This window comes from Toxotes jaculatrix, chromosome 10 (assembly GCF_017976425.1).
Source record: "Toxotes jaculatrix isolate fToxJac2 chromosome 10, fToxJac2.pri, whole genome shotgun sequence".
NCBI classification, from domain to species: Eukaryota; Metazoa; Chordata; class Actinopteri; family Toxotidae; genus Toxotes; species Toxotes jaculatrix.
Genome location: NC_054403.1, coordinates 11,069,104 through 11,094,947, shown reverse-complemented (window position 1 = coordinate 11,094,947; position 25,844 = coordinate 11,069,104). Strand labels below are relative to the sequence as shown.

Below are 25,844 nucleotides of genomic sequence, written 5' to 3'. Positions count from 1 at the left end.
GGGGCCTACAGGGTCAGCTAAGCACCAGTACAATTAAACAAATTAAATACATGTTCCAAGAAATTCACCAGTCGACAGCGAATATTTGCCACAGACAAGATTACTAATAGTATTGTAATAGTATTACTGGTGAAAATGTTTCCCCAATGATCCCCACTCTTACCACTGAGTGGCAGTGTTGTGTAAAAGTCAATATTCCAACCATCAGTAAACTTAAAACAGACAAAGTCTATTAGACATCCAGCAACCAAAGTACCCTATTAAAGTATCACTGGGCAGGAATGTGATGCCACTCCAGCTAAAACAAAATATATATATATAAATATATTCAATCAAAAAGGACAGTCAAGGAGATGAAGCCTAAAAAGGAACCAAAAAAGACAATTTCATTAGATGAAATATGTTCTACGTCTTGTCTGCTTAAGGTTCAGGAGTTGAATGTTTAATCAAAACATGAAAATAAGTAAAGAACATTGTTTCATGAAACAGCAGTCTATTACTTTTCAATCTTTTTATTGAATATTAAGGTAAATATTTCACATTAATACAGGCTACATAAAGTAGAGCCACTATACGACATGAAATTTACTCTCATTTTAACCCTTTTTAGTATGTAAACAATTATACATGTATTTACCACTCTAAAAGGTTCTGATTTCTCTTTCTCTTTAGGTAATCATCATCTAGTTCTGGGCCAAGTTTAAATCGCTACTTCATGTTGAGCCCCCTGCAGCCCAAGAACGGTGTATGTGGGTTTAAGTCAAAATCGCTAAACTACGCAGAGAATGGATCCTGTTGAACAGGTGATCGCGCATGTTTGTTTGCATTATCGGGACACTGATAACAGCTCTCGCCCAATTTCCTCTTTCAACGTCTGAGATAGGCACATCAAAGAATGGCGTCAAGAGAACTTCCAATTCTTCAACCTCTGCTCTGCACTCTCAGGTCTCTTCTAAAGTTAACATGTACGTTTTTCTTTTTTCTTTGTCTCATTCGGTCATATTCGTCAGTTGGTATTTCATGTTTGCGCTGTGGTGTCATGCTGTGTGCGTTTGATTGCTGTGGACGCCGTCTAGTTAACGTGGTTCAGGTGCACATTGCCCACATGAGGTGCCCAGGTACCAGGCCACACCTGAAGGAGAGAGGACAAATAAGGGGAACATGTCAGAACGAATGTAGTCAAATACTATATCTGAATAATGGCATGCGTTAAGCATGTGATTAGACAACATGGGTACAATACAAGAAGACATTACCTGCTGTTGTGGGTCAGAATTATCTGCGTTGTTTGGGACCACTTTGATGATGGGGCTCCATGCGGGGTCACCAGCGTGCAAACCATTGTACATCGGTCCCCCTGGCGCCTCCGCCATGGGAGGATGAGGAGGCAGCATGGTTCCTCCATACATTGACATAGGCATCCCCTGAACAGACAATAACAGGTCACTGGTAAAACATGTGCACATAAGAGGAACAGAGGTTAAATCCTCTACAGAGACGTGGCTTTGTGTTACCTTTGGGAAGTCCATGTAACTGTTGGGCAAATGCTGAGGCTGGTGGTAGTTGTTAGCAGGGTTCGCGATGCCTGTGTCATCTTGCTCCATGGGCTGGTGCTGAGAGAAGGCCGACTGTTCTGCCTGAAGCTGAGGGTGCATCATGTGACTGCTCATCAGGGGCTGGGACCAACCGGACATGGCCTCTGTACCAAGACACACAAGGGGTTATAGCCTTAATCGCTGGTTATCACAGTTACTGAGACTGAAAAGACTGAAATGTGCTTTTGTTTTGTTTCTTTTAGTCACACATCTACAATCAATTACTGTCTACACCAGTTTCCCAGTTATCTTAATTAAAAGAAACAAAAAAGGAACACAAAATTTGCTTTTACCCGAAGCACTGCCAACCCCAAACGACCAAATTCCTCCCTGTCCAACAGATGCCGTGTAGCTGGTGGTGAGGAGAGGTGGGTTGACAGAACCCGTCTGCCTGATCCTGGCCAGCCGCTCTGTGCCGATGGGTGGGGGAACCTTCCGGTCCTGCTGCGAGGAGCTGCCTGGCTTAGGCTGGGGGGGAGGGGCCACAGCCGAGGTGGAAAGGGCAGAGGATGATACTGTAGAGGGAGGTGGGACAGGAGATTCGCCTGGTGGAGAAGAGACACCATGGGAAGAAACAGTTAGGAGCAGATCAGATTTACAGATTTGAAAGTACACTAACTGCTTTACAATATAAAAAGAGAAAATAAGCCGGTGAGATGCAATTGAATGAATTTAAAAAGGGTTAGAAGGGACACAAGCTAAAATGAAAACATCAGTTAGAAAAACTGCTTTGTGGATCATTTGAGGCTGAGCAGTTATAAGAAAAATCATTACCAAAAAAAAAAAAAAAAAGGTGTGAGCTGAGTACCTGATGTGGATGCACTCCATGGATGAGGGGAAAAGTGCTGTCTGCTGAAGGAGGGTGTGCCAACTGGCGTATGACCGTGCAGATACACAGGACTGGCAGAGATACTGGTGGCATAGCTGGTCAAAGCTGTGGGGGCAGACAATTAAATAGCTTAATACAGTATACTAATTTGTTTGAGATTTAAATATATTCTGATACGAGATGCTGTTATTTTAGTTAGGTTCCTCTTAAAAACTGATTTTTAATAAACAAAATGATCATGAACTTAGTAAAGAAAGAATCAGTCATACCGATGGGGCTGTTGACCATCCTCTGGGAGGCAGAGCGGTAGCCAGGGGCTTTGGAGCTGTCTGGAGGAGGTGGGGGCATCATATTCTCCATTTGACCCATGCTCATGTAGGCTGGTGGAGCCGAGTACGACTGCTCTGGTGGTGAGCGAGCAGGCAGATGGCATGCACCCCACACCTGATTGTTACCAACCTGCAAGACAAGCACAATTGGAAACAGCATTATAATCACTGGGGGAGTGGCTGATCAAATGTACTGTTTAGTAATTTTGTTCAACTAGTTAACCTCCTTCTGTGTCATTTTAAGTGAATGAATTAAAAAGTCAAAACAACATGGCAGGCTAATGTTTGTAACATAACTGTTTCTTTAACTTACCTGGTTATTGTTATCGAAGATGCTGCTGAAGTTGAAGAGGCCTGCAGGACCGAAGTTGGGAGGTATCTGTTGAGGCTTGCCTGCATTGGCCACATGCTGCATCTGAGAACCGTTCATCATCCCCAGGTTTGCAGAGACCTGAAGGGAGCCTGGAGCCTGGGCTTGAGCTTGGGTCTGGGCTTGTGGAGGCAAACTTGTGGGCTGGGACGTCTGGTTTTGGGTCTGTTTCGGGGGTTCCTGCTGAGCGTTGAAGGGCACGAACACAGACTGTTGTTGCTGCTGCTGTTGTTGCGTCTGCTGCTGTTGCTGCTGCTGCTGTTGTTCGGGAAGGGAATAGTAAGGCCCTGGTGGCTGCATACGATGGGAGACTCTGGGCGCAGGGGCAGAGAAGTGGGGTACAGTGTTGTTGGGGTGTGAAACATTGTGTGACAGGACAGGAGGAGTTGCTGAGGGGAGGTGGGAGCTGGGCTGTGGGTTGAGAAGGGTTAGTGGAGCCTCTGTGGATGGTACAGAGGAGGGAGGAGGAGGTAACTGCTGTCGAGGCTCTGGCTTGGGAGGTAAAGCCATGGCAGGGGCAGCGAAACCCACAGAGTTGATGCTCTCGCTGACAGAAACAGGCTGGCTCTCTACAGGTAGAGAGGGCTTGTCTTTTCCAGGAGGTGCAACGGCACTGGGCTCTGTTTTGGTTGGCTGGATGGGGGGCTGTGAGATAGGTCCGACTGGCTGCTGAGGGGTGTTCGCGGTAGTTGTAGTGGAACTGTGATGTGCAGGAGAACCTGTGCCTCGTACTGCATTGGTGCCACTAGTTGCAGTGGCGGCAGCAGACACAGGGGTGACGCCTGCAGGCTTGGGGTCAGGGGCGAAGAGCTGTTTTCGAACAGAGGAAGGAGTGGGGACGCTCGGCTGGGGATTGTATGGGGTAGGATTAGGGGTATGAGGCGAGGCTGCAGCTGTAGACGTGTTAGGAGCACTGGTGGTGGTGGTGTTGGTGGTCGTGACTGGGGCTCCTGAGCTGGCCGTGTTGCTGTGTTCACTGTGGGTTGAGTTGGGTCTGGCTTGGCCTCCAGTACTGTTGGTTCCTCCATTGTGTTTGGGGGAGCTGTTAGCACTGCCGGGACTCACAGGACGCACAGGAAAGGGTCCCCAGGTGCTGGCGGCAGGAGAGAAGGTACCACCAAACTGGGCCATGGGTAGACGAGGGTGTCTGATCTGGTGCATGGTCTGAGCAGCCAGGAGAGCCAGCTGAGGGTGGGCGTATGCCAAGGGCAGAGAGACAGGGAAAGGCTGTCTGACATTTGATGACAGCCCCTTCCCAATCTTTCCCCCAGCCTGGGAGGAGGATGAAGATGAGGATGAGGAGGGCTGGAACGAGACGCCTGTGGAGGTGACTAACGAGCTCAGGGCCTTTGGTCCAGTGGTTGAACCGCTGGTGGCCCCTGTGGTACTGGGGAAGGAAGCGGAGGTCGTTTTAGAGCCTGGGGCTCTGATGTGATTCCTCGGGATAAGATCCTCAAGCTCTTTGGCTGGGTCTTGGATTAGAGCATTGATCAGCTGGACTGCATACCTTGTAGACTCTGTCCCTCCTCTGAAACAACAAAGCAGACTTTATTGAGACTCCGTCCTTGTGTTAAAATGTGTGACAAATCAAAAGTGATGATAGAAGTACGTCTGATAAAGTTTGTGTAAGTAAGTGTTCAACCCCAGCTGGGGTCGCCTGAGCAGGGACAAAATCTTCAGCTTTAAAATGTGTACAAGGTCTTGCATACGTAAGAGTACTGATCATTGTGTGCATGCAGGTGATTTGGTTATACTGTCTCCCTGCAGTGCTTGTCTTCAGCAGTTTTAGTTTTGAGATGAAAGAGGACAGAAAGCTAAATTTCCCTTAAGTCCACTTAAACACAGCATGCTCACATTTTAAAACTGGTGAATCATGGGACTGGCCAGTAGAAATGAATGATAACATCTCAAAGGAACTTGTGTGCTTTTATGCAACTCTGATGCTCCAGCTGCAGTGGTATTTACAGTCCACTAGAGGGCAGTATTTTTACCTTATGGTGATCATCCTCTCCCCGTTCTTGTCCTTCTGTTTGTCCACGTCAATGTGAGCTCCTGTCACGTCCTGGATAGCTGTGATGTTGCAGCCCCCTCGGCCCATGATCCGAGACACAACGGAGGCTGGCACAGACAGCTTCTTTGATCTTCAAAACAAGCAGTAAAAGGTCAGTATTTTATGTGTTTATGTGTGTACACGTCTACAGTAACTGTGGTGACTGTAATTTAATTTCACTGATAAATAATTCATAAAAAGACAGATGCAGATTTGTTAGCTCTGCGTGTGAGAAATGGAAATGCTTGGATTGATACAAATCACCAAACAAGTTTCATGTGGACACTGGAAAACAACATAATCTGTCTTACAAACGTGTGGACATGGAGTAAAACTTGTGTAGGAAAAGCATACACTGTAAAAGGTTACAATTAAGTGAACTGACCTTCTGACCACCTCCTTCCAACCTTCTTCTCTCTTCTGGCCTCTCTTGGGGCTCGTGAGGCTGAGCTTACTGTTGGGTGAGGTGACGGGAAGAGCCATGGTCTTGAATGGAGAGGGCAAGGAGTTGGAGGTGGAGTCGCTCGTGTCTGGAGCTCTGTGACAAAGCATGCAAAGGTCAGGTTCAGCTGAATCACAGTGATGAGCATATGATCTCTTATTTGTCATGTTGGTTGGCACTTCGGAAACATTTTCTGCAATTTGACAAAACTTGCAAATAGTTCACACATAAAAACAGCACTTAAGAGCTCAGCTTGTTCTCTCTAGATGAACAGCTACACACACACACACACACACACACACACACACACACACACACACACACACACACACACACACACACACACACACACACACACACACACACACACACACACACAGCCCGTGTCACATGATCTATGTGCTCTGCTCCATCAGGGGACTCACTTTTGCGTTGGTTTTGAGATGGAGACTGTGACCTTGTTGTCCACCTTGCCGTCAGTCTGTGGCTGAGGACAGTGTCTCTTCTCTGGGCCGGGCAGGAGGGCCTGGGCTGCTCCTGAGGAGGGGGCTGAGGAGGAGGAGGAGGTGGAAGAGGAGGAGGAGGCGGAGGAGGTGAGGTCAGGGAGGTAGTTGAGCTCCTGACTCTTGCCCCCGCTGCTGCTGCTCTCACTGGCACAGTCGGTGCTATCCAAGGGGTCAGAATCGCTGTTGCCACCCGTCACTCCCCCACCCCCACCCCGTGGCTCACCGTGGATCTTGTTCTTGTCAGCCTTGTGTTGTGCTAGTGCAACCTGAAAAGAAAATGAACAGCTGTCATCACAATGTTCTTTCTTGTCCTTCAGAGTACTTGTCTAGCCTAATGCATAAAATCAGGATTATCAAATGTACAAAGCATGAATCAGCAAGGGCAAACACAAAGCTGCAGTGCTCACCTGCGAATCCTGTAATATGATGGGTTCATTGGGCGAGGAGTCCTTCGTCTTGTTCTTTTTGTTCTTGCGGTTGGTGCTCGGGGTAGTGGCCACACTAGCTCGCTTCTTACCAAAAGCTGTAGTGAAAGTGGTGGAGGTGGCAGATATACCAATGGTGGTGGTGGTGGTTGCACTGGGAGGCTCAATGGGAACTTCTGTTTCTAAGGTGGACCAAAAAAAAAACAGGTAAAATGGAGACAGGAAAGGTTGCATACCTACATAACTGTAGGTATCCGAAAGCTCCAATTATGCTGAGCAAAAATCCATAAAAAGTTACCTTCAGCTGAATCCTCCTTCTGCTCCTGCATCTCAGAGGACTCCTCCTTGATTTTCTGCCCCTCCTCTTCCTCCTGCTTCCTCTTCTGCTCCTCCTTCTTCTTCTTGCGTTTCTCCTTACGCTTCTCACGCTTGGCAGCCAGAGCCTGCTTCTTGCTCTCCTCTCGGGACTGACGGACACAAAACAGAACCAGTTTAAAAAAAAAACAAACAAAAAAAAAAAAAAAACCAAGAGCCAGTGCATTCAGAAGGCTTCAACCTCCAAAAGCACAGCCACAGTATCTGACATTACCTTCTCCAAGTCAAGCTCCTTGAGGAGAATGCTAGCGTTCTTGTTGGCCTCAGCTGCCTGCTGGTCTTTGGCTTTGACAATGGTCTCCATGCACTGGTGGCACTTCTTCAACAGCTCCTGCAAAACAAAAAGGAACAGCTGGAGTTAGACCTCTACTAACATCTTAATTACATCTGTCACTTCCAGTGGATGTATCACACTAATGACTGAAAAGGAAGTCGATACCTACCTTGTCAGCAATTGTGGCGATGTATCTCATGCACTCAATATCTGATGGGAATTGGTTGACTTCCTTCACAAGATATTGCACCACCTTCACATGACCCTGTAATGTTTACTTAAAATGTTAGTAACCGGCAGCTTGAAAAAGTGTCGCACAACACAGTGACAATCACGGTTTTGGTAAACACTGCACCTTGCGGAAAGCAGCCATGAGGGGGGTGATCTTGCGGTTGTCGGCTGCATCCACATCAGCACTGGCATGCACCAAGAGCTGGACCACGTCAAAATGGCCGCCGTTTGCCGCCAGCCATAGCGGAGTGTTCCCTTTCTTGTTTCGTACATCGATATGGGCACCCCTGCAAGAAGACAGGAAGAAGTGTTGCCTTTAGGAATGCAGCTGACAGGGTTGAGATGTAGGATAAATATGCTGGCAACTGGCAACATCTGATTAAAATCACCAAAATGCTTTTATATCCCTGCTTTGGCAGAATTCAAGATGTCAAACAAGATGTGAATGAAAATAAGGACAATTTGTGCATGATCAGTATTTACAAAAAAATAAAATAAAATAAAATAAAATAACAGTAAAGGTCTTGACCTAATTCACACAGCTAACAGGCGACTGAGGATTATTTTATCATGGAAAAAAAAAAAAACAGTTTTGTAAGAGCACTCACCTGTTGATAAGCAGCTCACAAAACTTGTAGTGGCCCTTGTCGGCAGCAATGGTGAGAGCAGTGTCTCGGGATGAGGGAACAGGGGGAGCATTGACATCTGCGCCTTTATCCAGCAGCACTCGACCCACCTCTGCATAACCTCCTGAGGCTGCCTCCATCAGAGGAGTAAGACCGGTCTGCATGAAGCAAGGAATCCATTAGCAACAACGGCCAACAGATACAGAACCAAAAAAACCAAACCAGACCAAAGGGACCATAATACTGATCGCATTTATTATGTGGCAGAGAGCACATCATATTTTCTCCAGCATTTATTAAATATGTCCAATCTGGATTCTCATAAAAGATGGGTCATCTCAGCTAAAGAATCATGGGCTCAGCTGGTATATGGTACACTTATCCTAAAATATTTATTAGGCTAAGTGGAAGTCTCCTCACCTTAGCACGATGCTCTACGTTGGCCTTGCGATCTAGCAGCAGACTGACGACCTCGGCCCTTCCCTGGAAGCAGGCTAGGGTCAGAGCTGTGTTTCTGTTGGTCTCAATCTGGGCGTTGATGTCTGAGCCCATATCTAGCAACAGCTTCACTGCTGGTACGTGACCATTCATAGCTGCCAGCATCAAAGGAGAGATTCCCAGCTTGCTGCCAGTCCTGGTAAGAAAATAAACAAACTGTTTAGAGACCAAAAAAATCTGAATAAAACATTTAACTCTTTAGTGTGTACTAAGAAGTATAAGATTGATCATTGAGTATTTGTCTTATTTTCAGTACACATTTTACTGCAATATAACTACTTAACATGTACTGTGTGGTTTAAAAACTTGAAGTATGAAAAGAAGAAATCCAAAATTCAACTTTCAGAAACTTAAACCATGTTGTCACAATCAGATTAAGGAAAAAGATTTTATCCTGATTTTGGGACTCACAAACCCCAGGAGGCCTAAATGAATATTGAGGTTCTTGTCGCTCACCTGGAGTTAATCTCAGCTCCAGCATTTAGGAGTATCTTGATGATGTTAACGTAACCCCCAGAGGCAGCCAAACTAAGAGGCGTGTAGTCTGAAACATTGCGGTGTTCCTTATTGGCTCCCCGAAGCAGCAGCAACTCAACAACCTGTATAACACAGATACACAACAAAGTTCAAGCCAGCAAAACAAACAGAAATGTCATTGCCATGAAAGTAAAGTCAAAGGAGTGGTGTTTACCTCCTGGCGTCCCCCAGAGCAGGCCAGGGAGAGGGGTGTGTCTTTGGTTCTCTCTGACTGAGCCTCAATGTCACCCCCTTTGTCCAGGAGCACCTCCACCACTCCTACGTGGCCAGCAGTGGCAGCCAGGATCAGAGGGGTAAACCCTGTGGAAAGCAGAGGGAATATACGGTTTACAGTTAAGCACTTATCTGAAATACAGAAACACCTCCTATAAATCACACCACCTTGTTGTTCATAAGCCCATTTTATTATTAGGTTAGTAGTATAAAAGGTTAGTACCTTTTTTGTCCCGGTGCTCAATGTTGGCTCCCCGTGCAATGAGGACAGATACGAGCTCCTCGTGTCCTCCTGCACACGCCAGCGTCAGCGCTGTGTCATGGTTACTCTCCGTCTGTGGGGGAAAACAACATCTCTCAGCAGGATAGAGGGCTTTGTGCATATGTGTACTCAACTGTATTGTCCATTTTAAGATCTCTGTCATGTCAAATTGGTATTGTGCCTTACATGTGCATCTATGTCAACAGAGGGATAGAGGGGCAGGACCGAAGGGGGCGAGGCAATGTTTGCGGGCGTCTGTGTGGGTGGCTGGGACAGGGGTGTGGGTGAGGTTGTAGTGTTCAGCATGGGTACGCGGTTGCTCACAGCTGCAATGGGAAAAAATAAACAAAGTTATGAATATACATACAGGTTAGGGATTTAGCACTTACACCCAATGAGAGTCAACAACAACCTCACAACAACAGCAAAAAGAAACACCCTTACCTGCCATGATGTCATCCAGCGTGTCTGTGAGCGTCTGTGCAGGTGTAGCTACCATGAGCCCATCGGGGGCCTGCTGAGGTATCATTCCTGGACCTAACCCAGCCATCTGCTGACCCTGTCCCTGCTGCTGTTGACCCAGCATCTGTTGCCCCACAAGTACCCTCTGCAGCTCTGGGCTGGTACTTCCCGGGTAGTCTGTTGGGTTGTAGTCGGGCAGGGGCTGGATGGGGACGAAGGCAGCCTGAAGAGGCGGAGGAGGAGGCTGGGGTTGAGCCTGTGGCGAAGGAGGCAGAGGAGGCTGTTGTGGCCCATCCCTGTAGAGGATTGTACCCACCTGAGGAAGCTTGGGGTAATCTTCCTCTTCGCCATCTGCCTCTTCTTCTGAACCCTCCTCATCGTCATCGTCATCCTCTTCCTGAAAGTGAACAGAAAACACCTTAAGTCTCTGAGATTAATAAACAGTGTTTTTTTCTAACATTGTAAAAATTTTCATTTTTAAGAGTTTCACCTCTTCCCCTTCCTCTCCTGGCTGCTCCTCTTGCTCCCCATCTTTGTTGGCCTCCTCATCCGTATCGGAGCTGGTGTGTGCTTGGGCACCTGGTGTGGTGGAAAGGGGCCCTGGAGCAGACGTCGTACTTCCGGGCCCCGGGCCCTGGCTCAGTCCGGCCTCCTGCTCCTCCTTTAAGCCCTTCGCCTCCATGTACTCTTTGGTGAACTGTTGCTGTGTTTTCAGCTGCAGCTGGCGCTCCACCTTCTGCAACTCCTTCAAGATTTTCTTCTTCTTCTGCACCTAAATAGGAAACAGCAACATCCTTGTTTGACCAACATAACTTCTGATACTCTGATATACATGCACAATAAAGTGTGAATTTGCTGGTATGGTAAAAGCCAACTTCCTTAAATACTAAAAGAAGATTCAAAATGAGCAGAGATTAAGTGGATGATGGATTATACCTGCTCCTCTCGGCTCTTCTTCAGCTCCTCAATCTTGTCTTTGGTGAGCGGCTCCCCCTGAATGAGCTCCAGTGACTGAAGCTGGGCCTTCTCAATAGCGCTGATTCTCTGGCCAAGCTCATTGAGCTTTCCCTCCGTCTCCTCCACGATGCACTCTAGAGGTTGGCACAAGTGGAAGGGCGGCAGAGGCTCTGCTTCAGGCCCCCGGCCAACTGAGGTGGGGACACCGGGCTGAAGGGCTGCCTGTCTCTGTTTGGACACGCCTGGATTTGCACAAAAGAGATCGAAGAGGCTGAGGATTAGGATGGGGTAACATTAAAATGCCATGAAGGTGGGGAGACAACAGCTAAATAGCTTAGTCAAGTCTGCAACTCAAATTCCGTGAGTTTATTGACTGGGCGACGGGACTTGTAGCATTGTTTACCTTTGCTGGAGATGGGTGGGGGTGTGGTGATGTTTGATGGGGCTCGGTCAGGCTCCTGAGGGGGCACTACCATGGCGAGAGCTTGGATTGGGACACGAGGAACCTGTTATGGCACAGAACACATTACATTTAGGCAATTAAAAAACTATGAGACTTTTCTCTTACTACAAAGACATGGATTTCCCAGAAGAACATCAATGTAAAGTGTGATTTGTTGCTGCATTTACCTGAGAGGCATCTTGCGAGGGAGGAGTGAGCTGGGAGAGGTCAGGGGCTGGGACAGACAGGATGTTGTTGGGGTAATCCAACAAGTAGGACACCACATTGGTGTGGCCACCCTTAGCAGCTTCTATCAACATGGTCGAACCATCCTACAAAGAGCAAACATAAAATAATTTCAATGATGTGTTATCCTTACACACAAATGGACAAGCATAAATATTCTAACTGGTCTGAACTATGTGGGCATTACTTTGAGTCTGTGTGTAGGATCCGCCCCATGCGCCAGCAGCAACTCCACCACAGCCAGATGTCCTCCAGCACAGGCCAGAGACACCACTGTGTGATCATTATTGGCAGTAGCTCTGTTCACATTAGCACCTGGACAAAAGAAGGAGGAGGGTATACAAATGAACTCACTGTGTAAGAGATGTGACTGCTTATTATATTCACAGAAGTAAACTCCTTAGGCCCCTAACCCAAATTAATCAGTGGTAAGCATTTATACAAACAAGTGTTCAACCATTAGGAAGGGTGAGTCAATAAAAACTGCACCAAGTAACAACTGATAATTAATGTATCACCAGCATCTTATCACAGAGGTAAATGCATCAGGGCACAATGTGCTGTATAAAACTGGAGAAACTGAAGTCAAATTTACCAAAACCAAAAAAAACATAACTGAGGTTAACGAGAAACTGCAATGACCAAAACACAAGGAATGGCTGCACTGAATGTACAACAAAGACAACCAAAGGAATTTGATGAAGCAGCTATAAACTGTATAAAAGACTGTATAAATAAGACAAAGAGTAAGTCCAGATCCCCCTGAAAACCAGGTCAGGGTTTTACTCATCAAAGCAGAGACAGATGATGCAGTAGCCTTGATTTACAAAATATGATCTAGTCACAAAGAAGTACACATTTGTACATATTTAAATTTGCTGAAGACACAAATCTGTTTAAAACAATCACTTATAAACATGTATCAACAATCTACATCTTTTCAAAAACAAAATACACTCAAGTAACTTTTTAGTATTCATTCTAGAAAAAGCACAAGGCAGCTAATCAATAACGCACCTTTGCTGATTAGGAACTGCACTGTACAGAGATGTCCCGCCCTTGCTGCCTTCATTAAGGGCGTCCGCCCCCCTTCAGACTCATGTTCCTTGATGACAAAGATGAAGATGCGTGGGTTAAAGCTTTGTTGAGACCAGAAGTTAAACACAAGAGTTATGAGTTATATTCACCCAGAAATACAATGACTCAGAACAGAAAACTGCTGTTGTTCCTTTACAGTATACAGGCACTGTTTCTCATAACTGTGTTCAGCTCAATCGATTCACATTTGCACACAAAAGACTCAGACGTCGCTACATATCTGTTCAGGCTCTGGTGTTATCTAAATGTATGTAAAACAAAAGGCAAACAAATGATGAGTGACAAAGAGGATTTAAGAGAATGGCATACCAAGTTGGCTCCAGCCTGCAGTAGCACATCTGCAACATCAGTGTGTCCGTTCTCACACGCGTACGTCAATGCCGTGTCACCTGTTGCCGTGGTGGCATGAACGTTTGCCCCTGAATGATAAATTAGGACTGTAAGCACAGAGGAACCGCCGTGGCATCTTTGATTGCAGCTAAGCACACACTTTGTTTCTTTTTTCTCGTATATCCGCAGCTCCCTGGCTGCCAATTATTCTTGCTCACCTGCAGCCAGCAGATATTTGACCAACTCCAGATGGCCCTCCTGTGCAGCCTCCATTAGGGGAGTAGAGCAGCCCAACTCAATGTCAGCCCCCGCCTTGATGAGGAAGTCGGCCACCTCCAAAAAGCCTCCACAGCATGCTAGAGTCAAAGCCGTCTCCTGGGTCTCCTCTGTCTGGGCGTTGATGTTAGCACCTGGACAGCAAGAGGTAGTGATTCGTTACTGGTTTGGTTTCAAAAAAAGCAAATTGAGTACAAATGAACAGACCAAAATCCTGTCAATATCACTTTACAGATGTCTTGGTCCAATTATTTATTCTAAAAGCAGACATTTACAAAGAGAGGGCTGATCAAAGGCAAACAAATCTAAACAAGTGTAAACTATTCACAGGAATGGCATGTGACATTGAGTTTCCATTTCCCAGATGTAAGACCAAAGCTTGTTTACCTTGAGCCAGCAGCAGTGCTACCATCTCCTCATGGCCTTCTCTAGCTGCCTCCATCAGAGGGGTGTAGCCCTCATCATTAACCTGGACACAAACATAAGCATCAGCATATAAGAGAGCATATGGGTGTTTATGATTCACTGCTAAGATTTCTCTGTGGTGCAGAACTCAGCCCGTCTTTTGTGTCTGACATTTTTCAACTGGCTGTCGTCTGACACTGGTATCCTAGTCCACATCCTGACGTACAATGTGTAGTGGATGGGAAAAAAACCCACTTAAACCTGATGCTATGTCATTGGGTGTTTTTTCTTTATTAACTTTTAAATAACAGCAATAAAATATTGCTAAACAATTATATGGCTTTGTTGTTGGTTCTCTTGCTCTATCTTGTTTTTTTTTTTTCAGATTTAAAGATTATCAACTTAGTTTGGTCCTGTCTAAACTGAAATTTCTAGCCATATGTAAGGGCCCTCACTAGTATAGTATTCAGTACCATGTGCCTCAATAGGAACAGGGCAGTTCTTCAAAGAAAAAACTCTACACAGTAGGTGTGAAAACAAAACTTGGTCTACAGCTGCATAATTCACATTTACAGACATAGGTCTGGAAAGAAAACTGGGAATTTCCTCCTATTTAGGTGTCTTGTCTCTTTACGCACCTCCTCCAAGTTGGCTCCTCTCTCTATGAGCAAGGCTGCCAGCTCCACATGTCCTCCACAGGCTGCGAGGGTGAGGGGCGACTCGAAGGAATCAGCTGGCATGTTGACCTGAGCACCGCTGTCCAACAGCAGCCGTGCTACCTCCACATGGCCGTCCTGGGACAGCGAGACACACAAAGAATGTAGAGATAAGCACCTGAATACATCTATGGGACCACTTTTCAGCCTAGCTAAAACACATTCACACCACATGAGGCTGGGAACACCATAAAACTCCTAACCAGTGCTTGGTGAGACAGTTGAATTGAAGATGGTCATGGGACACGGGTGTTAACAGCTCGTGTTTTACATATTTATTGAATCAAATGTGCTTTTTCCCACTTAGTAGTATGTGACTGTGTACTGTGCTGAGAGCTTTGTCAAAATGCTTCAGTGTGGATACTCAAGTTGTGCAGCTGTTGTGGACTGAGCTTTGTCTTACAGAAGCTCTTGTTTTAAACTGGCTTTAATGCTGGCTCTGTAGTCTGATAGTGATACAAAAGGTAGACTATAAATATGCAATGTGAATTTAAATATATGAAACTTATAACTTTGTTGGTGACTAAATATCGACAAAAACTGAGACATGATGAATAAAATTCTAAAAAAAAAAAACTGGAGAAAAATTGTTTGTCAGTCAATGAAGTTTTACTAAAACATGCATCATTTGCCTGAAACAAAAATACAAGCAAATACAATCAAATCTGGAGTCTTAAAATAAGTTAATTGAGAAGAAAATATTTAGGTTATGGTATGGTGTGGTGTGGTTCAGATGCTCACCATGCACGCCTCCATCAATGCTGTGTGCATCTCATCTGTTTTATGTTCCTGGTCTGCTCCAGCCTCCAACAGAAAACGCACCATATCCAAGTGACCTGCAGCGGACGAACAGCGATACATTTTCCTTTTATCTTTCTGTTATTTACCTTTTATCGGTGTAATTAAAGTATTAGTAAAGAGCATGTTAAAGTCAGAGAAACTAATCAAGGTAGTCAAGAAGAGCGACAGCATATTGGCATTCTGACCTTTGTAGCAGGCAAGTGTGAGAGCACTCTCCTTGAACTCATTGGAGTGTGTGTTGATGCCGGCGCCATACTCCAAGAGCACCCTGGCAACTTCCACGTGGCCAGCGCTGGCTGCCTCCATAAGAGGTGTGTGTCCGTTCTCGTTGTGGTCCTCAATGTTAGCACCCTCTTTTAGCAGCACCTTCACCACATCCACGAAGCCACCAGCACATGCGTACGTCAGAGCTGTGTTGCCTGGGAGAAAGCGGCGAGATTAATCTGACTGCAAAACACGTGGAATAAAAGGAAATAATCCTAACTGTAGAGAAACGAAGAGGGGTTTCACCTGTGGAGGACTGTGCATTAACATCTGCCCCGTGGACCAGAAGTAGTTTAACAATGTCCACATAACCTCCGCTGGCAGCAGCCATAAGTGGCGTTATGTCCCCTTTGATGCCCCTGTCCTCCACATTGGCATGCATGGCCAACAAAACCTAAAAATGATAGATGAAATGATAAGATTAAGGAACGTGCATGGAGGCTCGTCAACAATGGCAAATTTCCCACAACCATGAGCCAGTGACACCATTGTGATTTTATCTTTACAGTTTACTTTAGTGCACAGAAGGAAGGACGCATGTAAGCAAGTAAATCACAATTGTGCTAAATCACATCCCACTCCAACCTTCCTTTCACATACCTGTGCAAGTTCATAGTAGCCAGCCGAGCAGGCGAGGCAGAGCAGGCTCTCCCCTTCCTCTGTGTGTTCGTTGACGCTCCGTCCCTCATCCAACAATTTGCGCACGGCGTTGACATCCCCATCTGAGCACGCCTCTGCTAAACTACGGCTGAAAATAACCAGACTGCTACAATTACTGCCACTGTGACAGGTGAACACACATACGCCTCACAGTTACGCAATCGCTACAAACACGCACACGTGAGCAGACATACTGTATATGCAACTCAGATCTGAGAGACGCAAGACAGAATGATTACAGTCTATCAGTCTAAGAAACTGTACACAAGATCAACTGGCATATGCCAGTGTCAGTGTCAGTATGGGCGAGATACATACTTGTCGGCTTGGCCGGCGTTGAGCGTGTTTTCAGCTCTCATACGTGTCAGGGCTGCTGCAGCCTCATCCAGGGCACAGCTCACAGATGACGTCAGTCGCCGTAGCACCTCGGGGTCTGCAAAAGCTTTACCATCGGCAGTGGACAGTTTACCGATGCCTGCCGAACACCAAAAGGGCAGAGGTGCATAGGGCAAGGCAAACCACGGGGGAGCACAACCACACCAGACCAGATGAAGAAGCAAGTCCAGTCCAGCCAATCCAATCCAGGGTTAGTAGCAGCATACACAAAGAAGAAAAATATACACACACAGACACAAAAAACACACACAAGCATTTGTTAATACGGCTTAATATCTTTCTTCACTACGTTCAACACACCATCTATGATTCTTAATTCCTTCGTTTTTGACACTGACTGGGTCAGTGACCGACTGCATACATAACAATATCCTGGCCTACTGTAACAGTAAACACAGGTTCAAGCTGTGGTAGGTAGAAGAGAAAAACTTCTCATCCTCTGTGAATTATAGATGGGTAAGAGGCAGTGAATGTGAGAGAAACAGAAACTAGAGACAGTGGTCAGCACAGCTGGGCAAAAAAACAAAATGCCATATGAGAAAAAAATGTGACGGTGTGTGCTTTTGTCATGGAGAAGAAGAGAAAGACAAAGAGTGGAACAAGAGTGAAGAGCAGGCAGTAGGAGAAAAAAAGACAGCTTTTGCTAATGACCTACATTGAAAGATCTCTTTCAGAAGACAGAACAAGGACCATTTCCCAAGCAATGAAACCATTCGAGTGTGTGTGTGTGTGTGTGTGTGTGTGTGTGTGTGTGTGTGTGTGTGTGTGTGTGTGTGTGTGTGTGTGTGTGTGGTTTGGGGTGGGGGGTGTAGCATACGTTTTAAACGCGTGTAAAAATGAAGCAAGAAGAGCCAAGAGAGAAGAAAAAAGTGTTGACTTTGAACTTTTCAGCCTCAGCCTCAACCCATCCATTAGCCAGGCTGAAGCGAGCTCCAGTCCTTGTGGTCCTCCTGTGTTTTCACCACTAGGCCTGCGACTCGAGCTAAACTTAGTACAGCTCTCAGACAGCGATTTCGCAATGGTCCCCAAGGCAGAGGGAACCAGGAGGTCGAGGAAGTTGATCATTAATGTTTAACTGTCTCATGTTTATCTCAGAGAATGCATGAAGTTCACTGAACCAAAACAGACTGCATATACATCACGGTTAGAGGCACTGTAAATACCACCGATGAAAACAAAGAAAACAACTGAGGGTGACATTTTTTTCTAATCTATCTATATGAATCACCCTTTAAACAAAAATAACTGACCATCAACAAAATAGACATTGAGCTCTTACTGAGGTCAAGACAGAGTAGAGAGTACAGGTAGATATTTTTGTTGTGTTTCAACATAAACAAGTTACAGGCTTACCACTGAGCTGCCTGAACCCACTGTACCACCAACACACTATGCAATCTGAATAAACATTTTTATCCAAGTTGCTAATTCAAATTTCAGCCCAGTGTTTGTTTGAGAACAGCCAACGCAAAGCTGCGAACAAGTCAACATTAAAGCTCACTGACTCCCTGAACAAAGGCAACTTTCAAGCATTATTTCAGCCTTAATTAATGAACTCATTTAGAGCTTATATATAACTTTCACTATAAACTAACTCTCTCACGTAGCAAATGGCTCACTGGGCAGGAACAAAAATGACATGGCTTTTTTTTTTCTTTTTTAAATCAATCTCTGAATGGCATACTACAACCAGGTTTTGATGCTTGCCTTTGCCAGTGGCCACACAGTGTCCTTAACTCCCGGTTGAAACCCGCCTTAGCCAATTACACTGCAGCACAAAGGTGTTCAGATACATGGAATAAGATGCAAATCCAGGATGAAAGGGATATACAGTGTGTTTACCCATAAGCACCTGCTCCTGCTCAGCTCCGCCATGACTCTGTTTGACATGTTTACACAAACAACATGATCTTCTATCTATAAAGTTGTGCTAAAATAAAACGTGACAGTGAATTAACAGTATATTCATAGACCACAACAACTGGCATTCCCACTATTCTGGTAGCACTTATACTAAGACATTTACATGCATTTTGTGCAGCAATAACAATTAGATTAAACCAGCAGTTGTTGCAGTTGACATGGGTCACATTAACCTGACATCTAATGAAGTAAAATGCTTTGTTTGATATTCAGGTTAATGTTCAACAAAGTGTGGAGTAGCCTACAGGAAACTGCATTCGTTCCACAAAAATGGAGACACAAAATCAGAATTTGTTGCCCTTTTTGACAGTTTTTTTTTCTGCAGTAGCTGGTTGTTTATCTCTATGTCGAAACACCACATTGCACCCAGATCACCCCATGACCTTTCTGACAAATGTGCAAAAGTAAATGAAATCAGACTAAGACATACCACAGTAATGCAAAGGTAATCGAATTTCTGTACAGTGGTTTATGATTACTCCGATATATCAACTCTGCTTTCTCCAAGAAACTTTTTCATAAATTTACCTGACAGCTTATAAAGTCAGAGCAAACCTCACCAGCCTGTTCCTTAACTAAGATGATTCTCTTTCCTACCCAAATAATTTACTTTGAGAAAAAGGGCCGTATGTAGACTTATAGCTGTGGTTGGTATCACAGGTGGCATACAAATAGCCTGAAAACTCTCTCTGCCATTTCAGGGAGAACTTGTTGCATTCTGGGTAAGATGTAGCAATGTTAGTGTTGGTGAGCCTGAGCTAATGAGTTACTGAAGTTTCTGATGCTCATGATAATCAGCAGATCATAATAAACATCAGAGAGACCTTTCACACTGATGTAAAATGAGAAATGCCTCTCAACTGGTCAACTGATGGGCTCTAGCAGCTAGATAATGTACTGACCATGCTAAGCTCTATCTACATGCTCTATGGTTGAGCTACAGTTCAGAGCCATAAATCTTATTTGCATTCATCTGCATGAGAACTTTCATTTTCCTTTGCTTTTGATTTACTATTTTTGCTGATTTAACTTTTCTTTTGTTAATTACTTCTGGGACCACAATATTTTTGTGTTTCTGGCTGCTTTGTACTTTATGTCTGCTTTTTTTTTATGTTTATACTGCTGTATTAACCAGGTTTCCCTTTGTAAGAGACTCCACTGTACTTGTCTGCTTAAATAAGAGCTTAATACAATAGAACTAAACCAATAGTTTAGTTTTTATTATGTTAATATACTTTTGTCTATTGTTTTTTTTATTGTTATTGAATTGCATTGCATTTCGTGTTCCTTTTATTGTTTGTTTTTAATGTTGTTTAAGCATGAGTACAGTATTTAAATCCAGTACTTGTCTGAGTTTGCAAGGTCTTATACAAATAAACCTGCCTTTCCTTGTAAAGCCATGTGTCAATGCTTCCTCGTCATTGTAGCCTCGGGAGAGCCATTTAAAGTTGGGAATACTGTTTGGCAGTGTTTGGGGAGAATTCATCTAAGTCAGATAAGTAAGCATAATTCTGGTTTGACAGAGGAGCAACATGTGCAAAAGACAGACAGTGCAGCTACTAACATATGAGAACAGGTAGGAATATAACTCCTTTTCATCTTAGGTATAGATATCGCAACAAACTGACCTTTCTACTAGTGGCTGCATCATGTCGTACCCCCATGATCTGCCTTCCCAGCAAAGAGCAGCAAGGCATCTCCAAACAGAAAATGTAAGGGTTTTAGCTCTAAAAGTACGCTGTGGACTAATTACTGTAAACAGTTTGGTTTACATTCAATGATTCTCCCCAGAGTGCATTGTTTGTACCCTTGAGGCTTTATAAACATTTCCCCTGTATTTCTTGACTTGTGTATTTCTTATTTTTTTTAATGCTTTTGCACCTGTACTGGTTTTCATGGCTAACAGATGTCCTTTCCTCTTTTACAGACACACTACTACCCACTACAGCACAAACAACAACTGTTTATATGCTCTGCAGTCGGCAGAAATGTGTATCATGCCACCCCCATGCTCGTGGCATGTATTTGCATGCATGTGGTAGAGCGCTATGCATACCAACAATTTAGGGACATGTGAATGACAACATTGCTCTATAGCACCACTAGTGTTCACGCACTCCACATTTAACTGTAGTGTAATGTATAACACGTCAGTATAGAAAATCTTTTTTAAAAGGAGTAAAAAGATGGTCAGGGTGGCGTGGTAAATGGTGAGGCAAACGGTGCAGTTCAGCCGAGAAGACAAACGCTGATGGAAGTAGGTCTTAAACAACTTGCAGAGAACGGCCCATTTTCATACGTATGCACACCTGCTCAATCGCTGCAGAGAACATCACCACCACTGGATTGCTGCTACAAGTTACAAAAAACTGGGTGACACAGTCCAGGCTGCTATCACAACTTTTAACCTGAGTACAGTTCACAACGTGATAACAAAGACTGATCTCATATTTACTATATACGACATGATATTTTCCTATAAACATTATAGAGCTGCATCATGCACACTTACCATAAACTACGCTTACATTAAGACAAGTAAAGTCAGTTCAGTTTAGGTGAAATATGTCTGATAAGTGACAATGTAAGAATCTAATGTTACATCACTTAAATGGTTTTCGGTGTTATCTTTTGTAGTGCCCTGTTGAAGAATTTTCTAATGCATCTATGAAGGTCGTCAGTAAACTTTTGTGCCTATCTTGTGCCTATCTAGAACTTTTGTAACTATCATTTAAGGTACCACAGATCTGCTTTAATTTGAAGGTGTTTATATCCACTATAAACTAACAGTGTGGAAACAGTTGCCCTTTCCACGCATAGTCTCCCAAATTTAGATGCGTAGACTCTGTGGGAAATTTTATCTAATAATCTCACGCAAAGTCGTTACATTAAACATATTTGGTTGCAAATCTTTTGCAATAAACAACTGCCTGAAATCTACGACCCACAGACACCACCAGACACGTTCATCTTCCCTGGTGATGGTCCTGACAGGCCTGGTATTTGGCTATTTTGTTCATGCTGGGAATGAACAGGAGCTGTCCAAATCTTCCTGCCACAATCATTGTACACAGACACTCCTCTGTCTGCTAATATTCTACAAAAACACTACAGAATCGCGCAAATCAATATAAGAAAACATTACAGGTATTATTATTATTATTATGTAAGTTAAGGACCTTAAGCAAACAAATAATGAAAGGAGCCAACTCTTCTGTCCTGACTAGTCAGGGAGAAAGGGGAATAGAATGAGATTAGCCATTAGCCATTCAACACAGGCTCTCTCCAAGCTGTGGAGGCTCAAGCGTGTTCCAGTGTTAATCTACCCGGTAATGTTCATAAGCCCAAATGAGGCCAGGACACCCAGGCCGAATGGATTAATCTACATAGACCTTCTTACACCTAGATTACAATTTCTAATCAAACTAATTTACCCAAATCACTTCCAAACTATGTGCTGATATGACAAGAAAGAGAACCGGCAGGTTCTCTTTCTTGCCATTTCAGCTCTAGGCCTTATACAAATCAAGACCTTTCCAACTGTTGAAATGGGATGGGGGGAAAGAAGCCAAGGCAGAAATATGTACTCTCACTTATTCAAAATTACTCTGTGTTAAAGCACAAACTAAGTATGGTTGCAGCAAAATGAGTGTGGCCAATGGGTTACTGGTCAATTACAAATTAAGATGTGTCAAGTCTTGTAAAGATGAATTAAGTTCAGACAAAGCAGTCGTACCTGCAGCTTCCAGTAGAGCTTCAAGTCGGGCCTGTGTCTCTGGATCAACAGTCCTTAAATCTACTCCATCTGTAGCGCTGGACAAAAGCAACTCTGACGCTGTCTTCATGATGGGGTTGTCCAGGTCCTCCTGGTCCAAAATGAATGACTCCACCTTTAAAGAGATAGAAATAGCATTGTGAAAACTTTTGTATTATGCTGCCTAATACATCACATTTTATTTGTATTATTTTGTATAGATACAGTATTGTAGAGATAAAGTGACCCTACACACACACAAATACACCACCTATAAAAAGACCAGGCATGCTGCCCTTGCTTATTTACAGTTTCTTTCAACAGAAGAGAAGCAAAAAAAAGAGCACAGGGATAAGAGTCAAAGCACAGGAAGTGCTACGGCCAGGAATTACAACCCCTGCACACACGGAGAGATTCAGCTGAGAGTCAGCTGCCCAACTACAGCACCACAGTCTGCACATACCTGCGCTGGTTATCATGTGTTACAGTCTGTATTATGAACATTTCAATTTGTTATTTACTGACACAACAAATATTATTATTATTCCCTTCTAAGTATAGCTGGCAAAATTAATGTTTTTGTAAATGATATTAAAGCCCCAATATTTTTGACCATAAACTTAAGCAATATAAGAGTGGGACTTAGAGATAAAAAAGAATGATGTGCTTTTAACCTAACAATACATAAAAAAGGCCTGTTTTACCCTGCTCTTTATTCACATTACCAATGTAAACAATATACACAGAAAACTAAATTATTAGAGTCAACAAACGCAGATTTGTTTGTATTTAGGCTGTTTCAATTTCTGTGTCCCAAATTTTAGTGTTGGGACTTGTTTTTATTTGAATTGCTCCTTGTATGAAAACTTTCTAGTAAACTTTTCAGTTATAAGATCCCTGTCCTTAGATCAAATTTTGTAATGGGAAAAGTGTTTTAGTCTTCATCAGGAGGCCAATACTACTGGCACCTAGTTACAGTGCTGGTGAGAAGAAAAAAAAAATCACACTATTCCAAGCAAGTTACTTAATTTAGCTGTACCAAACACTGTACAGCCCTAAGTCAATAATTTATCCTGTAGAGTAGACCAGGTATATTCATTAGTTATACTGAGAATGACAAATATGACTCACATTACAACTAACTTGGGCAAACAGACTACCTAGAAGGTTTAAGATTTAGAATAAGTGACAAATTACTGTCATTCAACAGTTTGTAAAATGGGCTCTGGCAAAAACTGAGAAAGTGACAGTCTTTGTCTATGTCCATCTATAAGCTCCAGCAGGCTTTTAGGGCCTGGCCTAGAGAAAGCAAATATTGTGAGAGTCAGCATTCAGCAATGTGGAGGAATTCAGCTATACGATAGTAACACAGAGTAGCACAACCCATGGGGGATGTAGGTCTACGAAGGCCTTTATAATCAACAATGGACATCAGTCTTGACTATTAATGAACTACAGTTCCCAGAGTGTTGGTATCCAGAGAGCTGGAAAGGCCTAGAATGGCATCTGCTTAATCCTGGGGCTCAGATTTTAGCTACTGCCCAGAGCAGCGAGTTCTCCACTGGAGTAAAACACCACAACAAACGCTCCCTTTCAAGCTTATGTGGCAGGCTGGGTGAGTGAAGAAACATGACACGGAGGCCATACACTTGCAACATGACTCAATTAAACTGCCCGAGATGTAATTGTCAAACTTGGCATTTTATTCCTCTGCTACTACACAGCTGATGCTCAGACAGAAATGACATTTGTATCAGCTGACATCCTTACTTGTCTAGCTGTCATGGCTGCAGTATGTTTCAAACGGACACCCTTTAGGTCAGATACAGTATCAGTGAAGTATAACAGAGATAGCTCAACAGGTAATAAGCATTGCTCTCCACACCCTTAACTCATTGATGATACTGTGTCTATGAGTAAACATTGCATCACCTTTTAATGCAAATTACTTTGCCATGAAAATGCCATTTAACCTAGACCTTTGACAGGTGTGTGCAAATCAAATATTTTCCATCTAGCAGTTTGAGAAGTTTCATTCCTCTCTCTGCTGCCGTCACGTGATAGGGTAAACTCAATTACATGACAATAATGTGGCTGAGAAATCGCAACACCTTTTAAACTGACAGCACACATTAGACAAGACACGCAGTAAAAATGGTTTGGTTATGACATGGCATCTGGTGAGTCTGACTAGTAACCTTTAGATTATTTTGACAAAATCCCCCAAGAGGTGGTTCTGTCACACTGTCATGTAAGAAAGTGGCGTATAAAATTTACGCTGTGAAGACAAATATTTGGTTTAATATCTGTGTCCATCGGATCCCGAATAAAACATGTCTACAGTTTGTTTATCTGAGATGAGGAGATGCTATCACACCTGTCCCTGTGTGTGATTCCCAGCACATGGAAAGTTGGACACCTCTCAACATGAACTCTAGCCGCTCTCAATTCTGACAACACAAATCAAGTTGACACAGTAGTGGTGGCTACCTGACCGACAAAGGCGAATGATGAAAAAACAACAACTGGCTTATTTGTCAACACCGACTGTCGAAAATTCGAGCAGTTCCGCGAGGAAAAGCATAATCTATACGTATCGAAAAGTTAGCCGAGAGACGATCGGAGTTAATTTACATGTTTTGGAAAAGTGACGTAATTGCACCATAAGTATGAAATGGCAGATAGTTAGCCGGCCGTTTACGTCCGTGGGTTTACGGGCATCATCCATTTGCTGTGGCTGGAAAGCTGCTGGAAGAGCTGCAAACTTGTGATGGGTGTTGCGAGACGACGGCACCGAACGAGGCCGTCGTCGCTTCCACCCGAACTAGGCCGTGGTCACAGCCTGCGCTGCATAAATAAAACATTTCACCGGTTAGCGTCAACAACTGCTTGTGTCTCACCAAACATTACCGACATCAAACACCCCACGAGCACCTGAGCTGACAAGAGGCGATATTCCATTAAAATGCTGGTTTATTTTACGTAATTTCAGCGGCCTGGAAGGGGGTGGTTGCCAACTGCGAGCTAATTCGCTAGCTAGCAGCCAGCTCGCGCTAGGAGAGGAATGTTGCCGAGCTCTCTGGTTAGGCTTCGCTAACTAGCTTAGCTTAGCGTAGCTACCTCTGAAACCTCGTCTTCGTCGCTGCCGGATCCTGGACCCGAGGAGAGGACGGCCGCGGCCGCTAGTTTGAAATCCAGTCTTTCTGCAGCAGGCCCGCCTGGTTCGCCGTACAAACGTACTTTCTTTCCTCCTACACCAATCCCAATGCCCCCTAGTCCGACTCCTCCTGGTGTCGCTCCTACCCCCATCCCTGCCACTGGGGAGCGAGGAGTCACCGAGTCAATCTCGTCCTCGAAGCCGTCCGTCAGCATTGCCGTCCCGGCTACTGCATCCTGCATACTTATGTTCACGATACGTGTGTTAGCGAGCTAGCTATTGACTTAAACGTCCGTCCAGGCTGTTTCTTTTAGGATATTTGCGTGATTTTACTTCAGGGAATCCAGAAACTCTCCCGAAGCGAGGGTTGAGGAGGATCTCTTTCCCCCAGCCAT

General features: G+C 44.3%; 1 protein-coding gene across 6 annotated transcripts; it reads right to left on the bottom strand.

The window, feature by feature from the left end:
- Positions 1–863: 863 nt before the first annotated feature.
- On the bottom strand, positions 864–25,844 carry ankhd1 (ankyrin repeat and KH domain containing 1). Of its 6 annotated transcripts, none has more exons than XM_041048192.1 (39): positions 25,413–25,844; positions 22,275–22,428; positions 16,538–16,694; positions 16,160–16,322; positions 15,806–15,953; positions 15,481–15,714; positions 15,236–15,330; positions 14,417–14,578; positions 13,761–13,842; positions 13,316–13,507; positions 13,077–13,186; positions 12,687–12,774; positions 11,857–11,984; positions 11,612–11,755; positions 11,385–11,487; positions 10,961–11,223; positions 10,515–10,796; positions 10,007–10,421; positions 9,749–9,888; positions 9,524–9,635; positions 9,242–9,387; positions 9,007–9,149; positions 8,473–8,686; positions 8,035–8,210; positions 7,551–7,713; positions 7,365–7,460; positions 7,136–7,252; positions 6,845–7,013; positions 6,529–6,728; positions 6,041–6,387; positions 5,559–5,711; positions 5,115–5,264; positions 3,067–4,651; positions 2,694–2,883; positions 2,404–2,529; positions 1,889–2,140; positions 1,515–1,699; positions 1,257–1,424; positions 864–1,132 (listed from the first exon to the last, which is right to left on the bottom strand). In XM_041048192.1, the coding sequence occupies exons 1-39, from the start codon at positions 25,689–25,691 to the stop codon at positions 1,073–1,075; spliced, it is 8,091 nt and encodes a 2,696-aa protein (XP_040904126.1). In that variant the 5' UTR covers positions 25,692–25,844; the 3' UTR covers positions 864–1,072. The 6 variants fall into 6 exon arrangements, with proteins under 6 accessions (XP_040904126.1, XP_040904127.1, XP_040904128.1 ...); XM_041048193.1 differs by having other exon boundaries at positions 14,417–14,572; XM_041048194.1 differs by having other exon boundaries at positions 16,160–16,307.